General features: G+C 37.1%; 2 protein-coding genes across 5 annotated transcripts in view; both read right to left on the reverse strand.

The window, feature by feature from the left end:
* Positions 1 to 19,166, reverse strand: part of WDR19 (WD repeat domain 19) — a 38,193-nt gene extending 19,027 nt beyond the window's left edge. The window contains exons 1-23 of the mRNA XM_056489181.1: positions 19,042 to 19,166; positions 17,486 to 17,577; positions 17,335 to 17,400; positions 15,746 to 15,871; positions 13,933 to 14,048; positions 13,669 to 13,784; positions 13,259 to 13,339; positions 12,794 to 12,906; positions 11,390 to 11,563; positions 10,122 to 10,192; positions 8,861 to 9,033; positions 8,648 to 8,762; positions 7,834 to 7,940; positions 7,298 to 7,420; positions 5,820 to 5,969; positions 5,514 to 5,661; positions 4,670 to 4,874; positions 3,959 to 4,118; positions 3,265 to 3,375; positions 2,234 to 2,343; positions 1,115 to 1,172; positions 755 to 901; positions 561 to 643 (exon numbers count right to left, since the gene is read on the reverse strand). Coding sequence (XP_056345156.1) covers positions 561 to 643; positions 755 to 901; positions 1,115 to 1,172; positions 2,234 to 2,343; positions 3,265 to 3,375; positions 3,959 to 4,118; positions 4,670 to 4,874; positions 5,514 to 5,661; positions 5,820 to 5,969; positions 7,298 to 7,420; positions 7,834 to 7,940; positions 8,648 to 8,762; positions 8,861 to 9,033; positions 10,122 to 10,192; positions 11,390 to 11,563; positions 12,794 to 12,906; positions 13,259 to 13,339; positions 13,669 to 13,784; positions 13,933 to 14,048; positions 15,746 to 15,871; positions 17,335 to 17,400; positions 17,486 to 17,577; positions 19,042 to 19,047 — 2,651 coding nt within the window. The 5' untranslated portion in view covers positions 19,048 to 19,166. The remainder of the gene's footprint in view (positions 1 to 560; positions 644 to 754; positions 902 to 1,114; positions 1,173 to 2,233; positions 2,344 to 3,264; positions 3,376 to 3,958; positions 4,119 to 4,669; positions 4,875 to 5,513; positions 5,662 to 5,819; positions 5,970 to 7,297; positions 7,421 to 7,833; positions 7,941 to 8,647; positions 8,763 to 8,860; positions 9,034 to 10,121; positions 10,193 to 11,389; positions 11,564 to 12,793; positions 12,907 to 13,258; positions 13,340 to 13,668; positions 13,785 to 13,932; positions 14,049 to 15,745; positions 15,872 to 17,334; positions 17,401 to 17,485; positions 17,578 to 19,041) is intronic.
* Positions 19,167 to 19,447: 281 nt separating this feature from the next.
* Positions 19,448 to 22,561, reverse strand: part of KLHL5 (kelch like family member 5) — a 48,823-nt gene continuing 45,709 nt past the window's right edge. For all 4 annotated transcript variants that reach the window (XM_056490199.1, XM_056490198.1, XM_056490201.1 and 1 more), the window contains one exon: positions 19,448 to 20,972. In XM_056490199.1, coding sequence (XP_056346174.1) covers positions 20,916 to 20,972 — 57 coding nt within the window. In that variant the 3' untranslated portion in view covers positions 19,448 to 20,915. The remainder of the gene's footprint in view (positions 20,973 to 22,561) is intronic.

The following is a 22,561-nucleotide window of genomic DNA, read 5'->3' on the forward strand; positions in this document are numbered from 1 at the left end:
TACTGAACTGTCCAATCAGTTCCTAATGTGAGGACTCCATAAAACATAATTAGACCAGAACTGAGCCCTTAAATCTTTCAGAAAATTCTACTTTTCCAATGGAGACTTCACAATAATCAAATTAACTTAAAGAAAGAAAATTATGATAGTGGCTACTCTTGAATAATTTCCAACTGTCCAAATATTCAGTCTCAGCTATGCATGTTATAAAACTAAAAAATCTAATTAATTAAACAGTAACTACACGAATATAATTACTATATTCAGTGTGCACTAAATTCGGTGTGGGTGTGTGCATGTGCACACACCCACAAAGGCCTTGAAACTGCAGGAAACTTTAAACATAACACACAAAAAAAGGAAAAAACAATCCCATTTACATTAAGACTATATTAACACCACATAAATTTCTGAAAGAATCTTTAAGCTTGAATTTGGAACAACAAAATCAATAAAACACAGTTAATGAGGCATTTGTGTTATACAGAGAATCAATCTTTTCCAAAGAGTACCCCAGCAAATGCTCTGAAATATAACATTTCCCTGAATCCTGTACTTACCAGTTTTTACACCGGATGTACACTGATGCTGCCTTGTCATAATATTGTCCCTTTTCATACAGCTGAGCAGCTTCTGAAAATTGCTACAATATCAGAAACCATTAAAATATAATTTCTAAATTAAGATCATAAATAAATTACTAACCTAGTGAAATCACATATTCAGCCTTAATTATATTAACTCTCTTGAGTACCTTCATGTTCTCCAGAATAGCTCCACAGTCTCTTTTTAGTAACCTACTGGGATGTTTAAGGGCCTGGTTTACCCCTCGACGGACATCTCCCATCCGAATGGACATCTGAGCCATGCCAGCAAGGCAAATTTCATCGTGTTCCTGGTACTGGCAATCACATGAAAAGTAGATTACACATTAGAAACACCAGGTCAATAAAGCAACAGTGATCAAGCATTGAAACAAACTAACAAAGTATTACAGACTTAATAACATTTAATTTAGAGCTGAATTAAAAATTGGAATTCAAATAAGTCAGAAACATGACAACTTAATGTATATTGTGACAAGACAATGCTATCATTACTAAAAAGGAATTACCTTATGGTTTCCAGTGATTCCCTTTTCATAATGTGCCAGTGCATTAACATAATCACCCCTAAAAGAAAACTGGAAGTTATACAGACAAATATTTTTAATAGAAACAGATGTTTGACTTCCTACCACTTTGTACATGCATATGCACGTATCTGTCTTGATTTAGACATAATAACTGAAAGCTGAGAGGTATTTGAGAGGTGGACAGTTACACAGAACATCATGGCTCTTCCTATGGATTTGATCAAGCTCTTAATCCAAAACACAATTCCATCTCTCAATTCTGCTGGACAGAGACCAACAAACTTTCCTTGAAAGGCAAAGAATCTATCTGCAAAATACACCTCAGTGGCCTCAGCTCTATTCCAGATTTTTCTGGAAGACAAAAGAAGGTAATCTTTGAAATTATTTAAAATTTTTGCAACACAAAATCAAAGGCAATTTTTTTTTCCTGGAGTATATTAAGTTTTAGATGGCTACATTGCTTCAACTGCACCCATTCCTTCCTTTCTGTGACCAGCAAGTGCCCTCTCTCAATGCCAGGTGTACTGCCAGGGGGAGGGAGTTGTCTACAAACTACTAAAAGGTAAGTTTTTCCTCTTGACTTAGATATTAAACAGACCAGGTTTTATCTGGGAAGAATTATATTAAATAGACTTTAAAATCATATCAAATGGTTAATACCTTCTGTCTTTCAAGGACTGGCAGCCTTGAAATTTGACACATTTCTACCTATATGATTTAAGAAAATGAAGGCACACAGATATTGAAAGAAAGACAGGCAAAAGATATGGCTTTCATCCAATGTAAGAAGTGTTAAATGATTTAGATTTTCTCTGTTTCCCAAGAACTTGCCTGCGCCAAAGTATTTATTTAGTAGATGATATCACACAGTGGACCTACCAGTAGCAAAGAATTACATATACCAGAATTAGTCAGAGGAACTGTGATTTACTAACATGCCTCTAGCATGAGAGATTCCTTGCAAAACTCCTCTTCCTCATACTATAGCTGCAAGACCTCACTGAATCCTCTCTCAGCAATGCAGACATCTGAAACATCTGTGCTCTTCTATTGAGCATGAGTATTGGTTTAATATTCTTACACTAAAGGAGAACTTACATGAATTCAAGCTGTGCTGCATATTCCTTTGATATGAAAGGGATTTGGTCTGGGGCCAGACGCTTAGCCAGCTGAAGTGCTTTGTCCCAGTGCTGCAGGTCTTTTCGCATCTGTTAAGAACAGTAACATTTTCTGATGAAAGTATCAAATTTGGACTTCTATTCTGAATTTTACATTATTCTAAATACAAATATTGACTCAATATTCTAGAAATATTCAGACAATTTGAGAGACATTCATCCTGAAGGAAGGTTTGTTAGGTTGACCCTGGAAACGACAGGCCTGTCAGTCTCACTTCAGTGCCCGGTAAAATGATGGAAAATATTATTCTGGGAGTAATCGAAAAACACTTGAAGGACAACGCAGTCATTGGTCACAGCCTACAACTTCATGAGAGCAAAGTCCTGCTTGACAAACTTAATTTCCTTTTATTATAAGGTAATCCACCTAGCTGATCAAGGACAGTCAATTGATGTAATCTTGTTTGGATTTCAGTAAAGCTTTGAATACAGTCTCTTAGAGTAAATAAAATGTCCAGCCCACAGCTGGGTAAACACATCATGGATGAGCAAATGGTTCACAAGTCAGGCACTAAGGGTTACAGTGAATGGGGTGACATCAGACAGGTGACCTGTCGCTAGTGGGGTTCCACAGGGCTCCATCCTCAGCCCTGTGCTCTTCAACATCTTCATAAATTACTTGGACATAAGACCTGAAGGTACGATAAATAAGTTTGCTGATGATACTAAATTGGAAGGAAATAAATTCCCTCAAAGGCAGGGAGGCTCTGCAGAGAAAACTTCCCAAATTAGTGGGCTGGGCACTCACCAACTGTATGAAGTTTAAGAATGGGAAGTGCCAGACTCTGCATGTGGGACAGAGCAACCCTGGATGTACAGACAGACTGGGAAATGAGATGCTGGAGAGCAGTGCCATGGAAAGGGACCTGGGGGTCCTGGTCAATATTAACCATTCCAGCATTAACCTGGAAACAAAACCAGCAGAAAATATACACATTCTTAAATGAATACCTCAAGAGCAGCAATAGGACAGGAGGATGCCAGATACAAATCCTGAGCCAGATTAAAATCACTAGTAAACATTGCAAGATGTCCTGCTAAAAGGTTGTGGTCTTCTATTCCCTGTAGAAAGGCAAAATAGCAGAAGCAGACCAAAAGAAAACAAATACTATATAAATAACATCATCTAGTAAGAAAAATAAAGGAAAATAGTAAAACAAATATCCTTACATTTTACAATGATGTAAAGTGGATTCCATAAACCAGAAAAAGCCCTCATGGGCCACTAGAGCTAACAGTGTCTAAAATCAACAATTTGCAGAAATATAATTTTAAGGTACTATTTCACATTTAGATGTATAAACACAATCCGGTTTATTTTGGATTTTTTTTAATAGCAGTCTTCAACATTTTCTCAAAAATAACAAAAGGAATAAGAGCCTCCCAGTGCCTGAGACATGAATACATTCTGCTGTTCTCAAGCAAATGCAGAAAGAAATACTGCGCAGTCCAGTAAAGAATGCAACCACTTCAAGAGAAACCAAGCAAACAGTCTGTAGTTTGGACACTTTAGCCTCTATATCCTTTGAAAGCAACTCAACTTCTGTTTGAACAAAAACAACTCCTTCCCCCAGAAAAAAACTTCCAAGAATGCTGCAATTCCTAAAGAGGAATTAAATTACCATATTTCCTATTTACATTTTACCTTAATTTCCTCTAGTGACATCACCATCCCAGCATTACCAGATGTTCGATAAACACGTATTGCAAAATCCACCTCCATATGATGTAAGCAAGCTTTGCCCAGCTCATTCCAACAAGACTGGTCATTCAGAAGTGTGCATATCTCCCATGCTTCAGAAAACCTATAGAAGGTAACACATATTTACTACTATCCTAATTTTAGATATACTCAAAACTCCCTCTTAACATTTTTTTCTCTCTGTTAGAGAAAACATTAAAAAATTTACTTCTAAGCCATGGAGAGAGAGATGTATCAAGAAGAAAAGAAAAATACAAATGCATACCCTCTCCTGTTTCTACCACACTTTTTCAGGAAACCATCTGCTTTCCCTACTCTGGCTTTTTTTCCATTCTACTGATTTTGCATTGCTTCATTACAGTGGGAGGAGAGTATGACAGAAGAACCTTCAGCCAGTTTTGGAGGAGCCACTGTCATAAAACCCCAAATAAGTCTTGAAAAAACTTACTTTAGGCTTTTACTTGATAGTGAAAAAAAGGCAAGCCACTACTGGGTTATTTACTTTGCTTGGTCTGCCTGGAGAGCTATGTGAACTTATGGATCAATCTGATTTATCAATACTCAGCAGGACACTTTAAAATCACCAGGATATGCTATACTGAACTATAAGCACAGAACAAAACAATTTACAATATAATTAAAATGCAGATGTACCTTTTCAACATTAGAGTCTGAGTAAGCATTTGTCTCAGCATATCAGGTCCACAGTCTTTCAAATTGCCAAGGAAACCATGAGTACTTAAATAGATATTGTTTGTTTTCCCACTCTGAGTCTGACAAGTTAATTCTCCATTATACAACAACAAAGGTTTATGGGAATAGGGGACTTCCGTGCCACCTGCCAAAATAATCTTTGATCCTAGATTCAAAGATCAGGAAGAAAAAAAAGATGTCATGTAAAAATCCCTAAATGGTAAAAAAAGTATAGCAAGCAGCTAAAAACTATATATTTTATAGTGTATTACACTGTATATTTGCAAGGTATTAATTCAGGGTCTGTCATTCTGGCAGTTAGCAGCAACTACTCAAGCACACATCTTTCAGTGAATATACAGAATGTAAAGTTTTTAAACCAGTAAGGTCCTTTTCCAAATGTTTGTAGGTACATTTCAATGTTTCTCTCTTGCAAATATAGAAATGGCTATGTTTTAACAACTTAACACTTTCAATGAATAAAGGTTTTGTGACCCTGATGCAAGTTTTGTCGCCTTGATCATGAGATTATTCTCTTGAATGCTACAAAATACAATTGAAGCACAATGTGTAACTTTCAAATGAAATACTATAATAGCAAGAAGCTTATGGAGTTGAGACCAAAATGCCTTGAAGCCTTACAGAGAAAACTGCAAAGTAACTAGTTTTCTGTTCATCAGTTGCACTTCAAATCTTCTGTAGTACTATTTATTTCTAAGACAAATGAAGATTCAGATCATGTATTATTTTATTAAGTAAAATAGTATAATCTTTAAGAATAACCTTTTTAAAGAGATTATGGTACCTTGAATGGTATCCTTATGAAAAACGTAAGTGTATACTTTATCATCATCAAAAGCAACAAAAACACCTTTATCCATTGGCCAGTTTTCCCACAGGATTCCTTTAATAGTTGGTGAGAAGTCGGGAATCTCATATACTCTATCATTTACCTATATATAATGCAAAAGTAAAGTTACTTCCAAGTTACTATGGCAAGAAACAAAATATTCATCCCAGCTGTGATTAAAAAATTTATATTTTAATTTTAAATTTAATTTAAATTAATTAATTGTAAATATATTATATTGGTATCTCACAATTAACTTACTGGACAATAGACAAAGCCATCACTTTTGTCATCTATGAAAGCCATTCTGGTTCCACTGGGATCTGGAAAAACCTTTCTCACACTGACAGGATGCCGATATTCATTCACATATTCCCAGTCTTCAATGTAGAAATAATTAATAACTCCAGTCTAATGAGAAATAATAGAAAATGTTAATAATTACATCAGTAAGTGCCAAGTAGGTAATTAATTTGGCTATAATGTCTTCCATCTTATAATAGTGAGTGCTCAAAAAAAGTACTTCTAAGTGGGTTTTTTTGCTTCATTCTCACACCCTGTTTTAGGTAAAACAAGAAAAATCTCGGGGGAGCAAGGAAAGGATTTGGGAGGTTTCAGGGCCTCCTTTTTTTTGAAGTTGGTTTTGATAATTATCTTCCTTTGCTTTGTGGTGACAAGTGTTTACTGTACAGTTCTCTAAACAAATGAAATGCCTGTCTCATTGCTGAGGGAAGCATAACCTTCCAAAAAAGTTGTAAAATTTGCTACCAAGGAAGAACCATACATTCTTAAGAAGAGAGGTACCTAACTCTGGAATAAAAGCAATCAAATTAGTCTGTGATTAAAGGTATATTTTAAAAATTGTGTCTTTTGACATCAATGGTAGAATTTGCACACATACATCAAATTGATTGGTTGCAAATTTAGTACTTCAAATTTATCAGTATCAGTTTAAGTACTGATGAGGTGGGAAAGGCCTCATCTGCTACAAATCCACTCAAGATATTAAACCAGTTATTAAACCAGAGATAGTGGTTCTGCCTTTCCTCTGGAAGGTCAATACATCAGTCAGTATCACAAAGAGCATGATACTACAGTGCCAAATGTGCCCTGTATTCCCAGCACCAAAGTGTCCTGCTTGTATAAAAAGGAAAAAACCTCCCCTCATACATAAAAAAAAAATCTCCAGAAAAAAATCCATAAGCATGTCCACTTCCCTCTTCAGTGCCCTCCTTGATTCCTATCCTTGTTGAAATATGTGAAAAAATTCTTTTTGGACAAAGGCTTCAGTAGCAAGTCAAGGCTTTCATTTATGCTATGATACTTGTATACATGAGAACTTTTTTGTCCACATTTTTCACATCACCACTTAAATCAACAAATTTGCAAGGCAAGCATTATGTTTTTTTCTTATATGTGGAAGACATTTTGATTGCCATCTCTCTCACTACTGCAATAGAATTAACTTCTGCTAGCAAAAGCAACAAACTAGTTTTGCAACAAAAACTAGTAAAACCAAAACTTAATCTTCCTGCCAAAGCGCATCATATAAATAAAACAGTAAAGGAAGCTGGATGCAATTTTGACTGTATTTGCTCAAAGTTCTTGTATAGAAAATAATCCACTCTGAAGTTCACAGATGTGGTTTTTGTTTTGCTGAAAGCATGAGAAGTAATCAAAAAAATTCAGACAGAATTATATTACATCTAAAAAGATCTTTTAAAAGAAGTAATACTCACGTCTGTACCATATATGAGGAAGTCACTAGTTAAAGCATGGCACAAAATTCGAAATTTATCATCATCTGCTGGGAAAAGTCGAGTTTCTCGTTCTTCCTGAGCACCCAAACCCTCACTTTCTATCTAAACATAAAGAACAGAATGAACTGAAAAACTCCACTGTTAACAATAGGGTATCATGGTGTTGCTTGTATCAAACTGTAAGAAAATCAGATTAAAAAAACCTTGCATGTGTATCCCTTAAAAACCCAGCATCTGCTTCTCTCATATTACCAGAGACCTTTAAAATAAAACTTGTTAAATAGCTGACAAGAAAACATTTTTCTTCATCTATTCTAGTCTAGGCTGTATTTCTAAGTCTATAGAAACTCAGCTCTATATTTTACTTAGTCAGCAAAAGTGTTCTGAAGAATTTTTAATTTTTATCTCCATTAACTGAAGATCACTGCATTTTATTTAATTTTTAAAAATTACATTAACTTGTTCAGCTTATATCAACTCATTAGTTCAACAATCCAAACTGCCAGAGCTCTTACCATATGCAACTGGACTTTACCCTCAAAAAGAGCAGCAGCATAATCAGAATTGAGGTGCATACTTGCTACTGTCCCCAGGTACTCCACATCTTTAAGCTTTTTTACATCTAAAAGATTCAAAATAAAAGATAAGGTAAAAATACTTTGATTTTGTACAGGTTTTCACTTATCTAAATTTGCAGCTGAGTAAACAGATGTGAAAATCTCACAATTAAGCAGAGAAGGACAAGTCACACATAGACTTTCCTCTTAGCCAGAGACCTGGTTTAGAAACTACAAGAGAAACTCCTATGCAACTCTGACTAGTATTGTTATAGTTTAACTTACTGTCACTGAAAAAAAGGGCATGCTTAGAAACACACTGAAATCCACCATCTAAAATTTGGACACAGCATAACCAGATTTTCCTTATCCCATAAAAACAACATGAAGATCTGCCAAACTGATAATTTAAACTCTCTGATCACAGTTCCTAGGTACTTTGCTGAGCTTAGTACTTTAAGACATAGATATATAATGCCTCAAACGCCTGAAGTCCTTCATTGATTTACAAGATGATGTGAAAAAAACAAGTGAACATCAGTCTATATTTCATGACCGATGCCTCAAGAGAAGTTTTATTTCTATTATTTACAATGCCTTGCCATAACTGCTTCAGCCTGGGAAAATTATTATCCTGTCCTAGCAGGACCATAAGGCAATTCAAGTTTTTACTGTACATGTAGGATGTCTAGAACTGCTAAACACAAATACTGAATTAATAAAATAAGACAGAGTGCTGCACTAGATTTAGGAGAACTAAATTTATGCTTACTATTCTCTCCAAGTGCATAAAACCAAGCCCGATTGTTCATTCCTACAGCCAAATGATAAACACCAATAGCGACGAAACTGGGCTCTACTTCAACAGAGACTGTGACTGGTAGCTCCTGTAAGAAAACAAAACAAAATAAGACAATTTTCACCCCCTTTAAATGCTTACTTTAATTATATCTACATGAAGTTTAAAAGGAAGAGGTTATCATACACTCTCCACATGATTTGCTATGGTGACTTCAAGAAGAGAAGTGAGGTATGCAATCCGTGTGCTGCAAGCATCTCCAAGGATTGGAAGTTTTGTCAAGAAAACATGGAGGGATCCCTTTCGTGTAGATACAGCCAACAGCTGTCCATCATCTGTCCAAGCCATCTGATCTACACCTAAAATATGCACAAGTTTTTGTAAAAGATATGGTCCTTTACTATTGTAACCAACAAGCAATTATTTTGCTCTAAACTGTGAAAATGTAGGAATTAATATCTAGAATATATGTACTAATGTACTCAAAGCTAACCAACTAATACAATTCCTAGATTAATTAGAATCACCCTAATCAAGCACATAATTTAATAATATAGCATTTTCCTGAGAGTGAAGACTTCACAGAATGGTTGAGTTGAGATGACCTTAAAGACCATCTAGGTGCAACCCACTTCCACTAGACCGGATGTTCTGTTACAAAACCGATCAACACTCTTCCTCTTTTCAACACTGACAGTTCAGGCAGCATATTCAAAGTAATCCATAATACTGGAAGCAGCTGAGCAGAATTCAATCTTACTCCCCTTACTGCCAAATCACTAAGTACTAAACATGGAACGGTGTTTGTTCCTCAGTGTCTGAAAATGCCATTAGAAAAACAGTACTCTAACTGACTAATACCAATATGCCAAGGGAGACAGGGAAGTGCTGTGCTTAAAATATCCTAAATTTCTTAAAAAAAAAAAAATTAAAAAGGAAGGTTCTTAGAAATAAAAATGCTGGAGGCAACCACCTACTTGACAATAACTGAAGCATTCACAAACACTACATAAGGAGATAAAGGTGGAAACTCACTACTCAAGAAAATGGTTTTGTAACACTGTTCTAGAAGCCACAGGTACAAGTCCTGTGCAACAGGACAAAAACACAAGACATGCTGAAAAGCACACACGCAAAAAAAAAAAAATTTCATGGAAAGAAGCAGAAACCAGTTAAGTGTATTATTGTAATAATCTGAATATATTACAATACAGATTCAAAACTGAACACTAACTGATCAAATATTCTCTACACTTTGAATAGGTAAAATATGCTCACTACAGGTCATCTAATAAATACAAGTTGGGAAAGCAGTCGTTTTTGAAATATTCTATATTTACACAGTTTTCCAACAGCAGGACTTTCATTCCATGAACAGAGATACCGGCAAAACTCCAGCTTACTTAATTTTTAGAAATTTCTATCCCCATGGAGAAAGTTAACATACCTTTGCTTTCATCATCCAAGTTTATTATGGCATACATTTCTCTCAAATCTGTCAGATCATGGATTTTAACGCTAAAACAAAAATAAAGAGTAAATCATTCTCACCCATCTAAATGTCAGTCACCATTAACTGGAAGAAATCGAGTCCAATCAAGACAGTCTAATGGAGCAAAAAGTAGAACACAAATGCAAAATATCTCCAATTTCCAAAAAAAAACCAACACATTATTATCCATCACTGTAAACAGTGTATCACTGTATCACAGTACAAAAATATGTGCTCAAAGAACTAAAATTTGAGGAAAAGGCACAAATCCAATTGGAAAGAATTCAGGGTTGGGAAACATAGACGGTTACTCCCTTTTGATCTGCTAGAGCATTTTAGTTCTAAAAGACATTACTGATCGACACACAGGGCTTGAAACACAGACGCAAAAAATACTCTCAATCCTATTGCACATAAAAGGGATAGAGTTTACTTATGCTGTCATGTCATTCAATGCAAGTTAAATCACTCCTTAAAGAGATAACCCTTACTGTACAACTGCTCAAGGCTTGAAGTTGCACTGTGTTTTGCTCACAGTTATACCACTCTTGATATGCAAGTGTCACAAATCAGCAGCTCATCCTACAGAGAGCTGAGAACAGAGAGAACAGTTTGACTTCTACCATGAGACAATTCTTTAGCTGAAGAGTTCAGATATCACAGAATCAGGGTTTAGCAGACGAGGAGCTAAAGGAGCTATTCTATCAAATGTGCAAAATATTTTGGAAAAACTCCAGTGCATTTAATTATTTATTTCCTTAACTGCTCACACTTTTCAACTTTTGTCTAGACTGCATGTAAGATCAAACACCAGAGAGGAGGATATCAGGTATCAACATACTTAGTACAGATTTAAATTAACTTTTCTCCTGTTGTTAAGCAGATATTTATGCTTAATCAATAAATCTCTGTAAAGAAATTTGAACTTTTTTGTAGCCAAGTAACATAACAGAAAAACAATTAATTAAAAGGAATAATATACACTAAAGTTTATTTCTTTTTTGTTTACAATTAATTATATTAATTACACTTGCAGATATTTTTGCCAATAATAGCTTCTCCCAGCTCTAGGCAAAGCAGCAGCTCCACAGAGCAATTAATCTTATCTTTTCTAAATTCACTTCTTAGGGAGCCTTGAAGCCTTAGGAAGCATAGTGTGAATGGCTAGTAGCTCCAGCGCTGAGAGATGAATTCTATTCTTTATATATAAAACTACCACTTACCAATTGTCTCCACATGATGCAGCTTTGTTTAATGACTGTGATATAGCAATGCTGCTTAGATTATCCTTATGATTATGAGCTTGAAAGACTTCTTGTCCTATTTCACGAATGTGTGTAGAAATGACTACAAAACACCCATGTGAGAAACCAATCATAATATAGCCATCACCATACCTGTTACAAAAAAGGAATGATTTAGAAAAGAGATCTATTAATGCAATATGCAAAAAGCATTTTCTTTCAGACTGCTGGGGTCCAGCCTCCCAGTAACAGAAAAAATAAACAAATTATGGGAATTTATATAAATAATGTTGAACCATATAATATAAAATAGATTAAAGGAAAACTATCAAATGTCCTTAATGGACAGAAACATGTCCATGCCCAGATGCCTTGCCAGTCACCTTTATTCTCTGCTGTATTCTATAATGCCACTTTATTTTCAAGCTGCACACATGGCAGTGATGCCAGGAGAAAGATTTCTGGTATCTTCATTAAAATAAGTATACCAGAAGATGGCAACTTTTATTTCAAGGTTTTGGCATATGTTCTGGCCCATCAAAGCCATGTCAAAACAATAATGTCAGTCACTGTACCCTTAAGGGCACTGCAAACACAGTGGAAGTACCAAAGCAACAAATTGGTGAATATTCTGCTTACTTTTCATAGTGTCAAGGAGAAATAATGAGATTAAGACACAAATAGTTAAAGCATGTAAAGATGAATTTAAACAATATCTCATTAGCTCAATTTCAAGAAAAATCACTACAAGGGAAACAGCTCAGGTATACCTTGTTACACATGGTCATAAGCATAAAGCTTCAGGTCTTCTTAGAGTAGTAGTGCAAAGGGATATCAATGTTGACTGAACAGGCATTAAAAGACAAGCCGTAATGATTCAAAGATACAGAAATAGTACAGCTACTTTTTTGGTACAGATCTGAAACTTCTAGCTTAGGTTTTCTTCATGGGAACATTACCAATGGTATTGCACAATAAGAAGGCTACAAGAACTTTGCACAGTTTTCCAAACCAACAAACTAGCTGAAGTACACAACTCCAACCCTAGCTCTTTCATCAGTTACTCATCCAAACAGGAAACAACCCATAAATCCCTCAGTTTAATTCTGTCAAAACAACAACGTATTTTTGTTTAAAGCTGAGCATAGCAACAGCGATTCTGTTGGCAGATACTGTTTTCATAGCTATTGAATCATAAAGTAGAACAGTTTAAAAATTTAGACTACCTGGCGTTCAGACAAGAATTACTGAAAGGTCTACAATACAGGCAAGAAAAATTCAGTCTGAGCAAGGGATAGATGATTTTGGTTCCAGTCTTTATCAGAACTAATTGGAAAATACTCAGCTTCTTAATATTAGAATAATTAAGGAAGTTCAGCTCACCATTTGTAGCTCACAATACTGCCATAGGGCTGCTGGAATTTCAGATCAATTGGGTTATCAGGATCATTCAAATTAAAAAGGAAGAGAGTCCTCTTGCCAACCACTGCACTTACCTGCCAATGAATGAAAAGAAAAATTAACATGACAATAATGGCATAACTTTAAAGTAAGGCCCTATTTCTTCATTAAAAGATGAGATTTAGGAATTTGAATAATCCTTAAGAATCCCATGGATCTGAATTGTGAATCTTCCTCAACAGTGGAAGAGATTTTCAGGACATTCTCCTGTGTAAGCCAATGGTTCATAAATCTAAATGCAAGCTCAGCAGAACAGACATCTCAAATTCAAGACCTTCTCCTACAGAAGTCAGCTCCATTTCCTCAGAAGAATAGGCAGCAGTTCACATTGAATTATCCTTTGGATTATCCCCACTTGAACTACAGTATTTTGTAGTGATTTCTTACTGTGCTTTCCCTGGTTGATACTCTTTCATCAGTCTTCATAACTGAGAACTGCATGTCACTGGGATCTGAGCTGACTGAGGTCTGCAAGAAAGAAGCACAGATTGAGAAACTATTAATGTAGCACATACTGATGATAAATAATTGTGTTATTCCTGCCATGTATAATCTTGCATAAGGACAGACAGGGAAAGTTGCTACTGCATTTAGTATCAAAATCAAGAAAATCATTGGAGAAAACATGACCTCAGTTTGGTCTTAATGACATGTTAGCATAAAATATACTGAAAAAAAGAAAAGCTCCTTGAAAACACCGGGATTCAAAAAGCACAAGCTCCCATAGGCCCAAACTTTCTTGGGAACCAGAAGTATTAATGTACACCTTAAAATCAAATGTGCATTATAAATACTACCTGTCTTATAGTATCCCCTTCCTGATTGCTTATAGTAATCATTTTGTCTTCACCACCTAAAGCAAGGAGGTTTTCAATACTCCAACAGCCACAAGTAATCCTCTTAGTGTGTTTACCTGAAAAAGAAAAAAACCTATACAACAAAAATAAAACACAAGCAGAAAAAATATCTCTGATGGAAATACAGAGAACTGGAAAGGAAATTATGTATATTAGCAAAATTCCACTTTCACATTGCCAGAGTAGCTTCAAACCAGTCCATACCAAGAACAGAAATCTTGCGAGAAGTCTGACGGTTATATATGAGTAAGTTTCCCTTTGTTGTTCCAACAGCAAGTAAAGCTCCAACTCGAGACCATAACAAGAAAGACATTGCATCCCTAAAACAAAGAAAAAATTTACTTTGTATAGTAGAGATTCCTTTCATGTGTTCACATATTAAAACATTTTGCATAATAAATTTTGCATTTGTCTTCTATTTCTATGAGTCATACAGACCAAGGAGAACTTTTAAATTAAGCAAATGCTCTCTACCAACATCAGAATTATGTAAGTATGCAGAAGATAGTAAAACTAATAAAAAATTGTATGAGATAATATAACATGAAATTACAAATGAAAATGGGTCTGCAAACATCAAGAGTCTTTGATGGAAACACTGGCAATTTTCCAGTCACTTATTGTATTTTTTTTGTACTTCAATAACCCTGTGCATTTAGCCAACTCAAAAGTGAGTAGGTCTAGTTCTAGTCAATGTAATAAAGATGTTAGAAAGATCTATTTTAACTTGAAGTTTCAGATAGAGCAAGACCTATTTTGATGTATATTTAAGGCTACAAAGATACTATACATCATGTTAAAAAACAAAGACCCTCTTAAGCAAAAAAAATTTAAACCAGAATTTTCTAATTAGTGCAGTCCCTCCCATCTTTTTAAATTTCATTGTAGGCATGCAATAGAAATTTGAGAAAAATTTGAAATATTGACATGTGAAATGACGTCCAATACATTTGGTTTGCATATAAGGGTGTTTTCCTAATTTCAAAAAAGGAAGGATATCATAAAAGCCTCATTATCACACTGTTTATGTCTTGGTGCTTAAGCAATAACACTGTGACAAAAAAAGGATTAGGGACATACATTGATATATAATGTTCTAGCAAGACTGCCTCCAGTAAGCAATTTACCACCAGTAATAGAGAGAAAGATCATGAAGGAACTGTGATTAACTGCAGGCTCCATTCTGTTAAGTACCTTCTATGTTCTTTTTTTGCTTGCATACTGGCAGGTTACTCTTCTCCCCATAGTATTTGTTCACACATGAAAATGGTACAATATGGTCTGTTCACTCCCATAATATAATATGTGTATAATATACATCTTATCTAACATAGGACAGAATTGTTTCCACTCTCTTCCTACAGGAAGAAGGTTTATGTAGCATGCAAGAGTTTAGTGAAATAGACTCAAAGAAGCCAAAAGTTTAATTGTTACACCAAGCTTATCTATTAACCCAATGGTTGAGGGTTATGCAGATCCCAGAAGTGTTTAAAGCCTGTGACCAAATTCAGAAAGGTAAGGCTTTGAACCTTAGATATCTCCTTTCATCCTAAACTAGTCTACTTTGTGAATAGCATTTTAGCCCTCTTATTAATCTAAGGGGAAAAAAAATCTTAGCACCACTGATATCACCTCCCTTACTTTTAAATTCCCTTTAGATGGATGAAAGACTTAAGAGAAAGAGTAGCAAGTGCAGATACACAAAAAATTCACCCATACTTGTTGCTACCACGAAGTCAAAACATTGAAGGGAAGCTCTCTAGAGACTATGGCACTGCTGACACTCAAATAATAAACAAACATCCTGTAACCTCCAAAATTCCCTTTCACAATGAACACTTAGTAACCAGCAAATAATATAAAAAATAATTTAGCAATGAACTGTAGCATATTAGTTTAATTAGTACATATTTTATGAGGACCTCAATAAAAAGAAGATCTTGAAATATAGCTTCCACATCAACAAGTCACAGTGGTCCAAGTCTTTAAATACTCATGTTGAAAAAAAATTTCTTACCTCATGCCACTGTCTACTTGGCTTGTTTTGTTTGTGATTGCATCCCACAGAAATATGGTGCTAGATTTGTCTGTGATTACTGCTAAAGTATCTCCATCCTTATCCCAGTCCATAGCAACACAGTTACTGAAGAAAAAAGAATCATTGAGAATGTTAAAATGTGTTTGTAAGTGTACAGAAATAGCCAGAGTCCCTATTTTTCCTTTCCACTCCCCTGCAAACCCATGACAGATTGCAGATTTATCCATAAACTAGTTTTATAGCAACTCTTACTCAAATCTCATTGATGACAGGCTGAGAGTAAGGTCATAAAAGACACTGCTTGTGTCTACGTTCCAGTACTTGAAATACTCTCACCTTGATCTTCAAGAGAGTGAAAGTCCTCTGTAAGGTTCTGGTTTGTTAGAGGCTATTCAGATTTGGGATTATTTTTCTGATAATACACTTCTGATTCCACACAGTTTTCCTCACTTTGGACAGTTTTCCAGAGACAATGTGCATTTATCATACATTGTGCAAAACACTGCACAGAAAGAGATGGGCCATGGATATTACCAACCAAAAGAGACAGACACAGCCCAGACCATGTTATGAATGACACCTAACCCAAACAGCAAGATGTGATGGTCACTAAATACAAGTGAGTCTGGTAAAGACAATGAGAATTCCATCCCTTGGTTTGGTGCAAGGTGGCAACTACCATGAACTGCAAAAACTAGATTTCTAGACTTCTTGGGGAACTAAGTGATTCTGGCTCATATTTACCAATGACACAGGGCTATGTAAGTGATGATCTGGAAATCAAAGTAATATTCTTGACTAGAGGATTCAGCCTTAAAGACCATGGGAGTTTTGCCTTGACTAAGGGGTTTATCTTAATCAAAATTAGTCACGTAGCTAGAAATAAAAAATTTCCATGATGACTAAGAACAGTTAAAGTGGTTCAAAGAGATGAGCAGTACACAAATGAAATTACATGAGGTATTAATGGTGCCCAATAAGTGCACTTATTGAGCAAACCAATATATGACCCAATGTCACACCATTTTTCCCTAGGGAAGTTCCCCCTGGCTCATATCCAGCCTATGTTCTGGCTGCCTTTTAAGAAGTTTAATATTACCTTTCAAAGAAGGAAAGTTTTTAAATTTAATCTGAAAATATCCAGTTTGTAAATTCCCATATCACTCTCTGATGTGAACCAAAGAGTGATAAACTGGAAACAAAAAGACTCACTTCAAAAGTATCATCTTGTCATAAAGCAACAATGCCAATGTGTACATTTATGTCACTGATGTAAACAGAAGCACTGAACCAAAGGAGCATCTTTCCTCAGCAAAGCCATGAAAACAAACTGTTAGAAAATCAATTGTAGCAAGAATGCAAGGATATATTGTGCACAACCTCATTATGATCCTTCTTAATGTGATAGGTCCTTTTAGTTACATAAGTTGTCTTCTCTGACAGGTATGTTTGCCAGAGATAGTATATCGTCCTACAAATTTCTCACATAGTCTAAGTATCTCACCAGAAGAGAAGCATTTCTAAAGAAAACAACAAAGAAGATAATTTAAACCTATCTTAGTACCTACCCTGGCAGGCTGATTTCATTTCTCTTCTGCCCATGACGATCAAAAATTTTCACAGCATGACCACCTCTAAAAAAGGATTAATATATAGAATAATTCCCTTTCTTTATCAATAATTTTGATGGACAAATGCAATAAATAGTTGCAGTCTTACCCTGTTACAGCAAGAAAATTTCCTAAAGTCTTCTGCCAAGCAAACTGCACAGGTGAACCAGACCAAGATTTTTCATACAGACTGAATACTTGCTGGGGAAAAAAAAAAAAAAAAAAAAAAGGAAATTATTCATCTTAAAATCACCAGATATAAGTATACTACAGCTTCCTAGCAGGTTAGCAACTGAGTACTGTGGACACCAAACACAACTTCTGTGTGATTCCAATGCACCAAAATCCCAAAATCCCACATAAAAGTTCTTCCAATATGAGTGGAAAAAATTGAAGTTTCTGCTGCTGGGTGTCTGTATAGAGACTGTGACTCTACTAAAACTATTATTTTTGCCTCTTAGTTACACAAATAAAAAACAGCATGAGACTCTCTCCTTCTAGTTCAAAGACCACGATGCTAATAGTTCTCTAAATTTAGTGGAAAAGTCTGGGATCAGAAAGCATCCTTAGCTGTAAAACACAGAAGGCTCAACAGTCACTCTTTTAGAGAGATAACCTTTTTGTTACTTTGAATTGCCGGGTCTTAAAAGCCAAGATCTCAAAGCAACACACTATCGAAAGAGATTCTGATTTCCAGCAGAGAAAATTCCTGAACTTTTCTTGTCTTTTCCTTTCACATCACCCACAGATACTTTTCTGTAACTTGAGTGTGAGAAAAGCCCACAAGTTTGTTTCACAGCTTGCTATCGTGATTTATATCCCTACATGTCACCATGCTATCCACCAAATGTGAGTCCGGCTTGCTCAAGTCTGCTACAGGTTCTTATCCCTTCTTTTGGGTCAAGGTAAACTGAGGCATTCTTCACATTGAATCTGCGTTCTGCTCACAAGAACAGCAAAAATACCTGCACCACATGCCACACAAATGACATCTGACAATGACCTTTGATTTTGAAAAATAATTTAATAAAATCTTAATCCAGAGGAGGGCCACCAAGATGATTTGAGGGATGAAGCACCTCTCCATCTATGAGGAAAGGCTGAGAGAACTGGGATTGCTCAGCGTGGAGAAACGAAGGCTTTGGCGTGACCTAACTGTGGGCTTTCACTACCTGAAGGAAACCTACAAGATAGAGAAAGGGACTATTATAAGGGCATGCAGCCACAGATCGAGGGGGAATGGCTTCGAAGTGAGGGAGTGGGTTTAGATTAGCTATTAAGAGGAATTTCCTGTGACGGTGGAGAGGCACTGGAACAGGTTTCCCGTAGAAGTTGCGGACACCTCATCCGCAAGTCCAGGCTGGATTCCGGAGCCCTGAGCCACCTGGGCTACTGGAAGACGTCCCTGCTCATCGCAGAGCCGCTGCAACTAGATAAGCTTTAAGCTCCCTTCTACGCGAAGTCTCTCCATGAGAAAGTAAACAAACACGGGAGTGCAGGCAAGCACACCAGGCCCCCTGCCTCTCGCTGGCGGCCCGTCCCGCCGCGCCTCCCTCCCCTGCACAGGCCGCAAGCGCCGCCGCCCGCTCACTCCGCGGGTCGGGACCCGCGGCCCCCGCCCGCCCTGGCCCTGCCTGCACCTCGGCCGCGGCCGCCCGCACCCACCTTCATCGCGGCCACCGCGGGCCGCCAGCGCCGCACCGCGCCTGCGCCGCCCGCCCACGGCGCCGCGGTTACCGCGGAGACGGAGCGGGCCGAGACTGAGACTGAGACTGAGACAGGCCCCGGGCCCCGGCCCCCGGCGGGAGGAGTTCTGCCTGAGGCCCCGGCCCCGGCCCCCAGCGGGAGGAGTTCTGCCTGAGGCCCCGGCCCCGGCCCCGGCCCCGGACCCCGGCGGGAGGAGCTCTGCCTGAGGCCGCGGCCCCGGCCCCCAGCGGGAGGAGCTCTGCCTGAGGCCGCGGCCCCTGCGCGCGCCACGGGCAGTTCTCAGAGGAAAAGGAGGGTTTTTAGCCCGCAGGCACGCAGAACGGGCTCTAAACGAGGAAATGAAGGCACACACCCGCCAGCAAAGCCTCTTGAGATCAGCTGTATTCCAACTGCAAAGCTTCATCACAAAGTGTCACCGATTTCTTTTGAAACAATAAATAGTTCGCCAAGAGCGTTAAAACACATGTTTAAAATTACAAATGTACAAAGGGCTTTGGGTATCGGGCACTTCAAACTTTTTTTAAAAAAAACCCAAAAACAAACAAACTCAAAACATTCAATGAGTTCACATCTTCCCGTTTTTCCGGCGCGGTGCTGCTCGGGGAACATAAGGGACAAGGCACGTAAAAGCAAATACAAAAAGGCTTCTCCCGAGAACATTTAGACCGTTCAAAGCAATTCGGTGTAACAGCAGAGGGCTCGAGAAAGGCAAATTATAAAGTATCTGAAAAAATTAGGTAACTGTTAAATAAAGTAACTAATTACAGTCCTGCGAGGCATACCTCACTCTCCTGTAAGATGCTGAACGTGCTTAAATGATGGCAGCTGAGCACCTGGCAGGATTGGACCCTTTACATTTTTTAAATAACCTTACAGGAAAGACAGACAATTTCTTCATCTTATAAAATTATACTTCTCATAGTAGTGCAAAGCCTCATTTAAAAAATGTAATTAGTCTAGATGTAATGGAATGCTTCAAAAATTCCAAAGTGCAAATATTAAACTTAAATTGGTTAATTGTCAATCACACTTTAGAATTCTTCCAATAACTCATACAAATAGCAAAGTAAATACAAGAACCAAAGCAGAGAAAAAGGTATGATATTCTGCATCATGCGTGACAACTTTGAAAATCCAAAAAGTACACTGGATATCAAAAAATATATGTCAGAAATAATTAAATAGCGGGTTTCTGTTAGCATGAGACAATATTTAAAATAAGGCTTTGGTTAAATAAAAAGTTTGCTAAACTAGGAATGATGATAAAAAGTGCAAAAGATTCACCAACTCAACTTCATTTCCAAGGCAGGCGTTAAACCTGCCATTTACAATAGTTTGCATTGGTTTGTTAGCCTGCCTTGTAGTCACTCGGATATCTATTTGCATTTATTGCAGGCAAATTAAATCTATGGGGTCCAATCCTATAACTTGTTTCATCCAGAGACAGACCCAATTATATCAAAGCGTATCCATTTATAGCATCATTGCTCTGCATTTGAGAACATCAAGGCCCTGGAATCATAATATTTGATTATTATAGTGAGTTCACTCATTTTCTTAGTGCTTCCTAAACAGAAGTCCTCTGCTGCCAACTGGCAGGTTGCAGCTGACTTTTATATGAGTAGAATTCTTGTAACATATGCGTAACAAAGGTAAGTTTTTAAAAGTGCTTAATATTGGTCCATAAGTACATCACTTCAGCTTCAGACCAAACACTTTGCTGTGGTAGATATCCTGCACCTGGTGTTTATTGGTGCACTGGTAGTTTGCTTGAGGAAAAAGTAATCCTCTGAGTCTACACAGGAGAATGTCACCTCCCCAGAGAAAATAATTCAGAGTTTTACAGTCACAACACATGCTCCAGCTCTTCCTAAGCATAGTGGTGCAACCTGTAAACAAACAAACAAACAAACAAACAAGCCATCAGTGAAATAAATGCAGTCAGCTTTAAGTAATTTTTCCCCCTAATTATACGGCTGCAGCAGTATGACAATATCACCCATGCGCTGTAAACATGACTTACAAATTGGTCGGAAATTGGATACAAACACAAAGAAAAGGTAAGGATATTTTATATAACAGAGTGAAGCACTCTGAAAACAATAGCAAGCCCTAAGGACATCAAGCAGTTCTTATTGATAATTTCAATTATTCAGTATTACAGGGAAAAAAGAAACCTTTGTTATAGTACGAACGGTACCTGAGCTAGACAGTTAGACAATTGAGTAAAGGGTGGTAAAATAATGCATTTCTCAGAAACAGAAAATGCCTAAAATTATAGGGGCAACCTCTCATTTTTATTTGATTATTTGATAAAATCCTGTTAAAAGTTATTGAAATCAGAATAAATTTACCAGTCCTTTTCTTTAATTGCAAACAGAATTTACCTCTGGCAGGAGCCCTTTCTGCAGAGATTCTACTGGAGTTGAATAGAGGGCAGTAGTTTCTAACACTACCCTTTGCTTCCCCTTTTAACCTTCATAGTATTACAGTGTATGTGAATAGCACACCAAGTGTACAGAGACTATCCTGAAGACAAAAAAGGCTGTTTATGCCAGCTGCCCTATGTCTTTTTTTCCCCAGGAACAACAGACTTTTACAGAGCTGTCTGTGGCTCTGGCAACCTTCACCTGAGAAAATTCCCCTGCCTTCTCCTGAGTTGTGTGAAGATGAAGAGTGGCAGACCACTGACATAACAAGAGAGAAGGAAGGTACACAAATATTTCCAAATTCCTCAGGGAAGGGTTTGAAACTACCCTATATACTGGGATCATGGCATTCAGTGAGATATAGAGGATCAAGGCTAAGGATACAAAGGTACATACAGATGGTCACCACCTAGACATGTGAGATTCATTTAGATGCAATGGTGAGAAGTAGTTTATCTCTTCTGGTGAGCAGCCATTTCTGTCACCTGGTACATTTCTTTTTTTTTCTTTAGCAGGACTAACAATGCCATAGGTTATCATTACCAGTACCAGTGAATGCCCCAAGCTCTGATGATCCTCTTTGATGACTTGTGTTTTAAGAGCTTGCAGCAGTATAAAATGGAGGAAAATGGACAGCTGAGTTTTTTGTGCTCCAGGGATTTTTATAAACAGCAGTTTGTTCTCTTTTTGAATTAAGAATTTGGGGCTATTACCAGAATAATATTCAGGCGGTTCATAATTCAGTTGCCTAAGTACTAGTGTCTGATTTTATTACAGATGAGCTTGGACATTCATCATGTTCTGCAACTGGACTCCAGGAGGGCCTTGGTGTCCCACAGATTCTGTGCTGTATCTGCCAACCTTTTGTGGATGTAGATGCTTTAGGGTATCTCAAATGGCATTAAATATCAAAGGACAGTCAGCTCAGGATGTCCTTGTGTGTGCTCTTCCCACAGAGAGAGACATTCCTGGAGCTATATATAAGTAATCATGCTCTGAACTAACAGTAATGGTTTCTGAGCATGAACTGAAGAACTATTTTTATTTTA

The sequence above is a fragment of the Oenanthe melanoleuca genome, chromosome 4, assembly GCF_029582105.1.
Source record: "Oenanthe melanoleuca isolate GR-GAL-2019-014 chromosome 4, OMel1.0, whole genome shotgun sequence".
NCBI lineage: Eukaryota > Metazoa > Chordata > Aves > Passeriformes > Muscicapidae > Oenanthe > Oenanthe melanoleuca.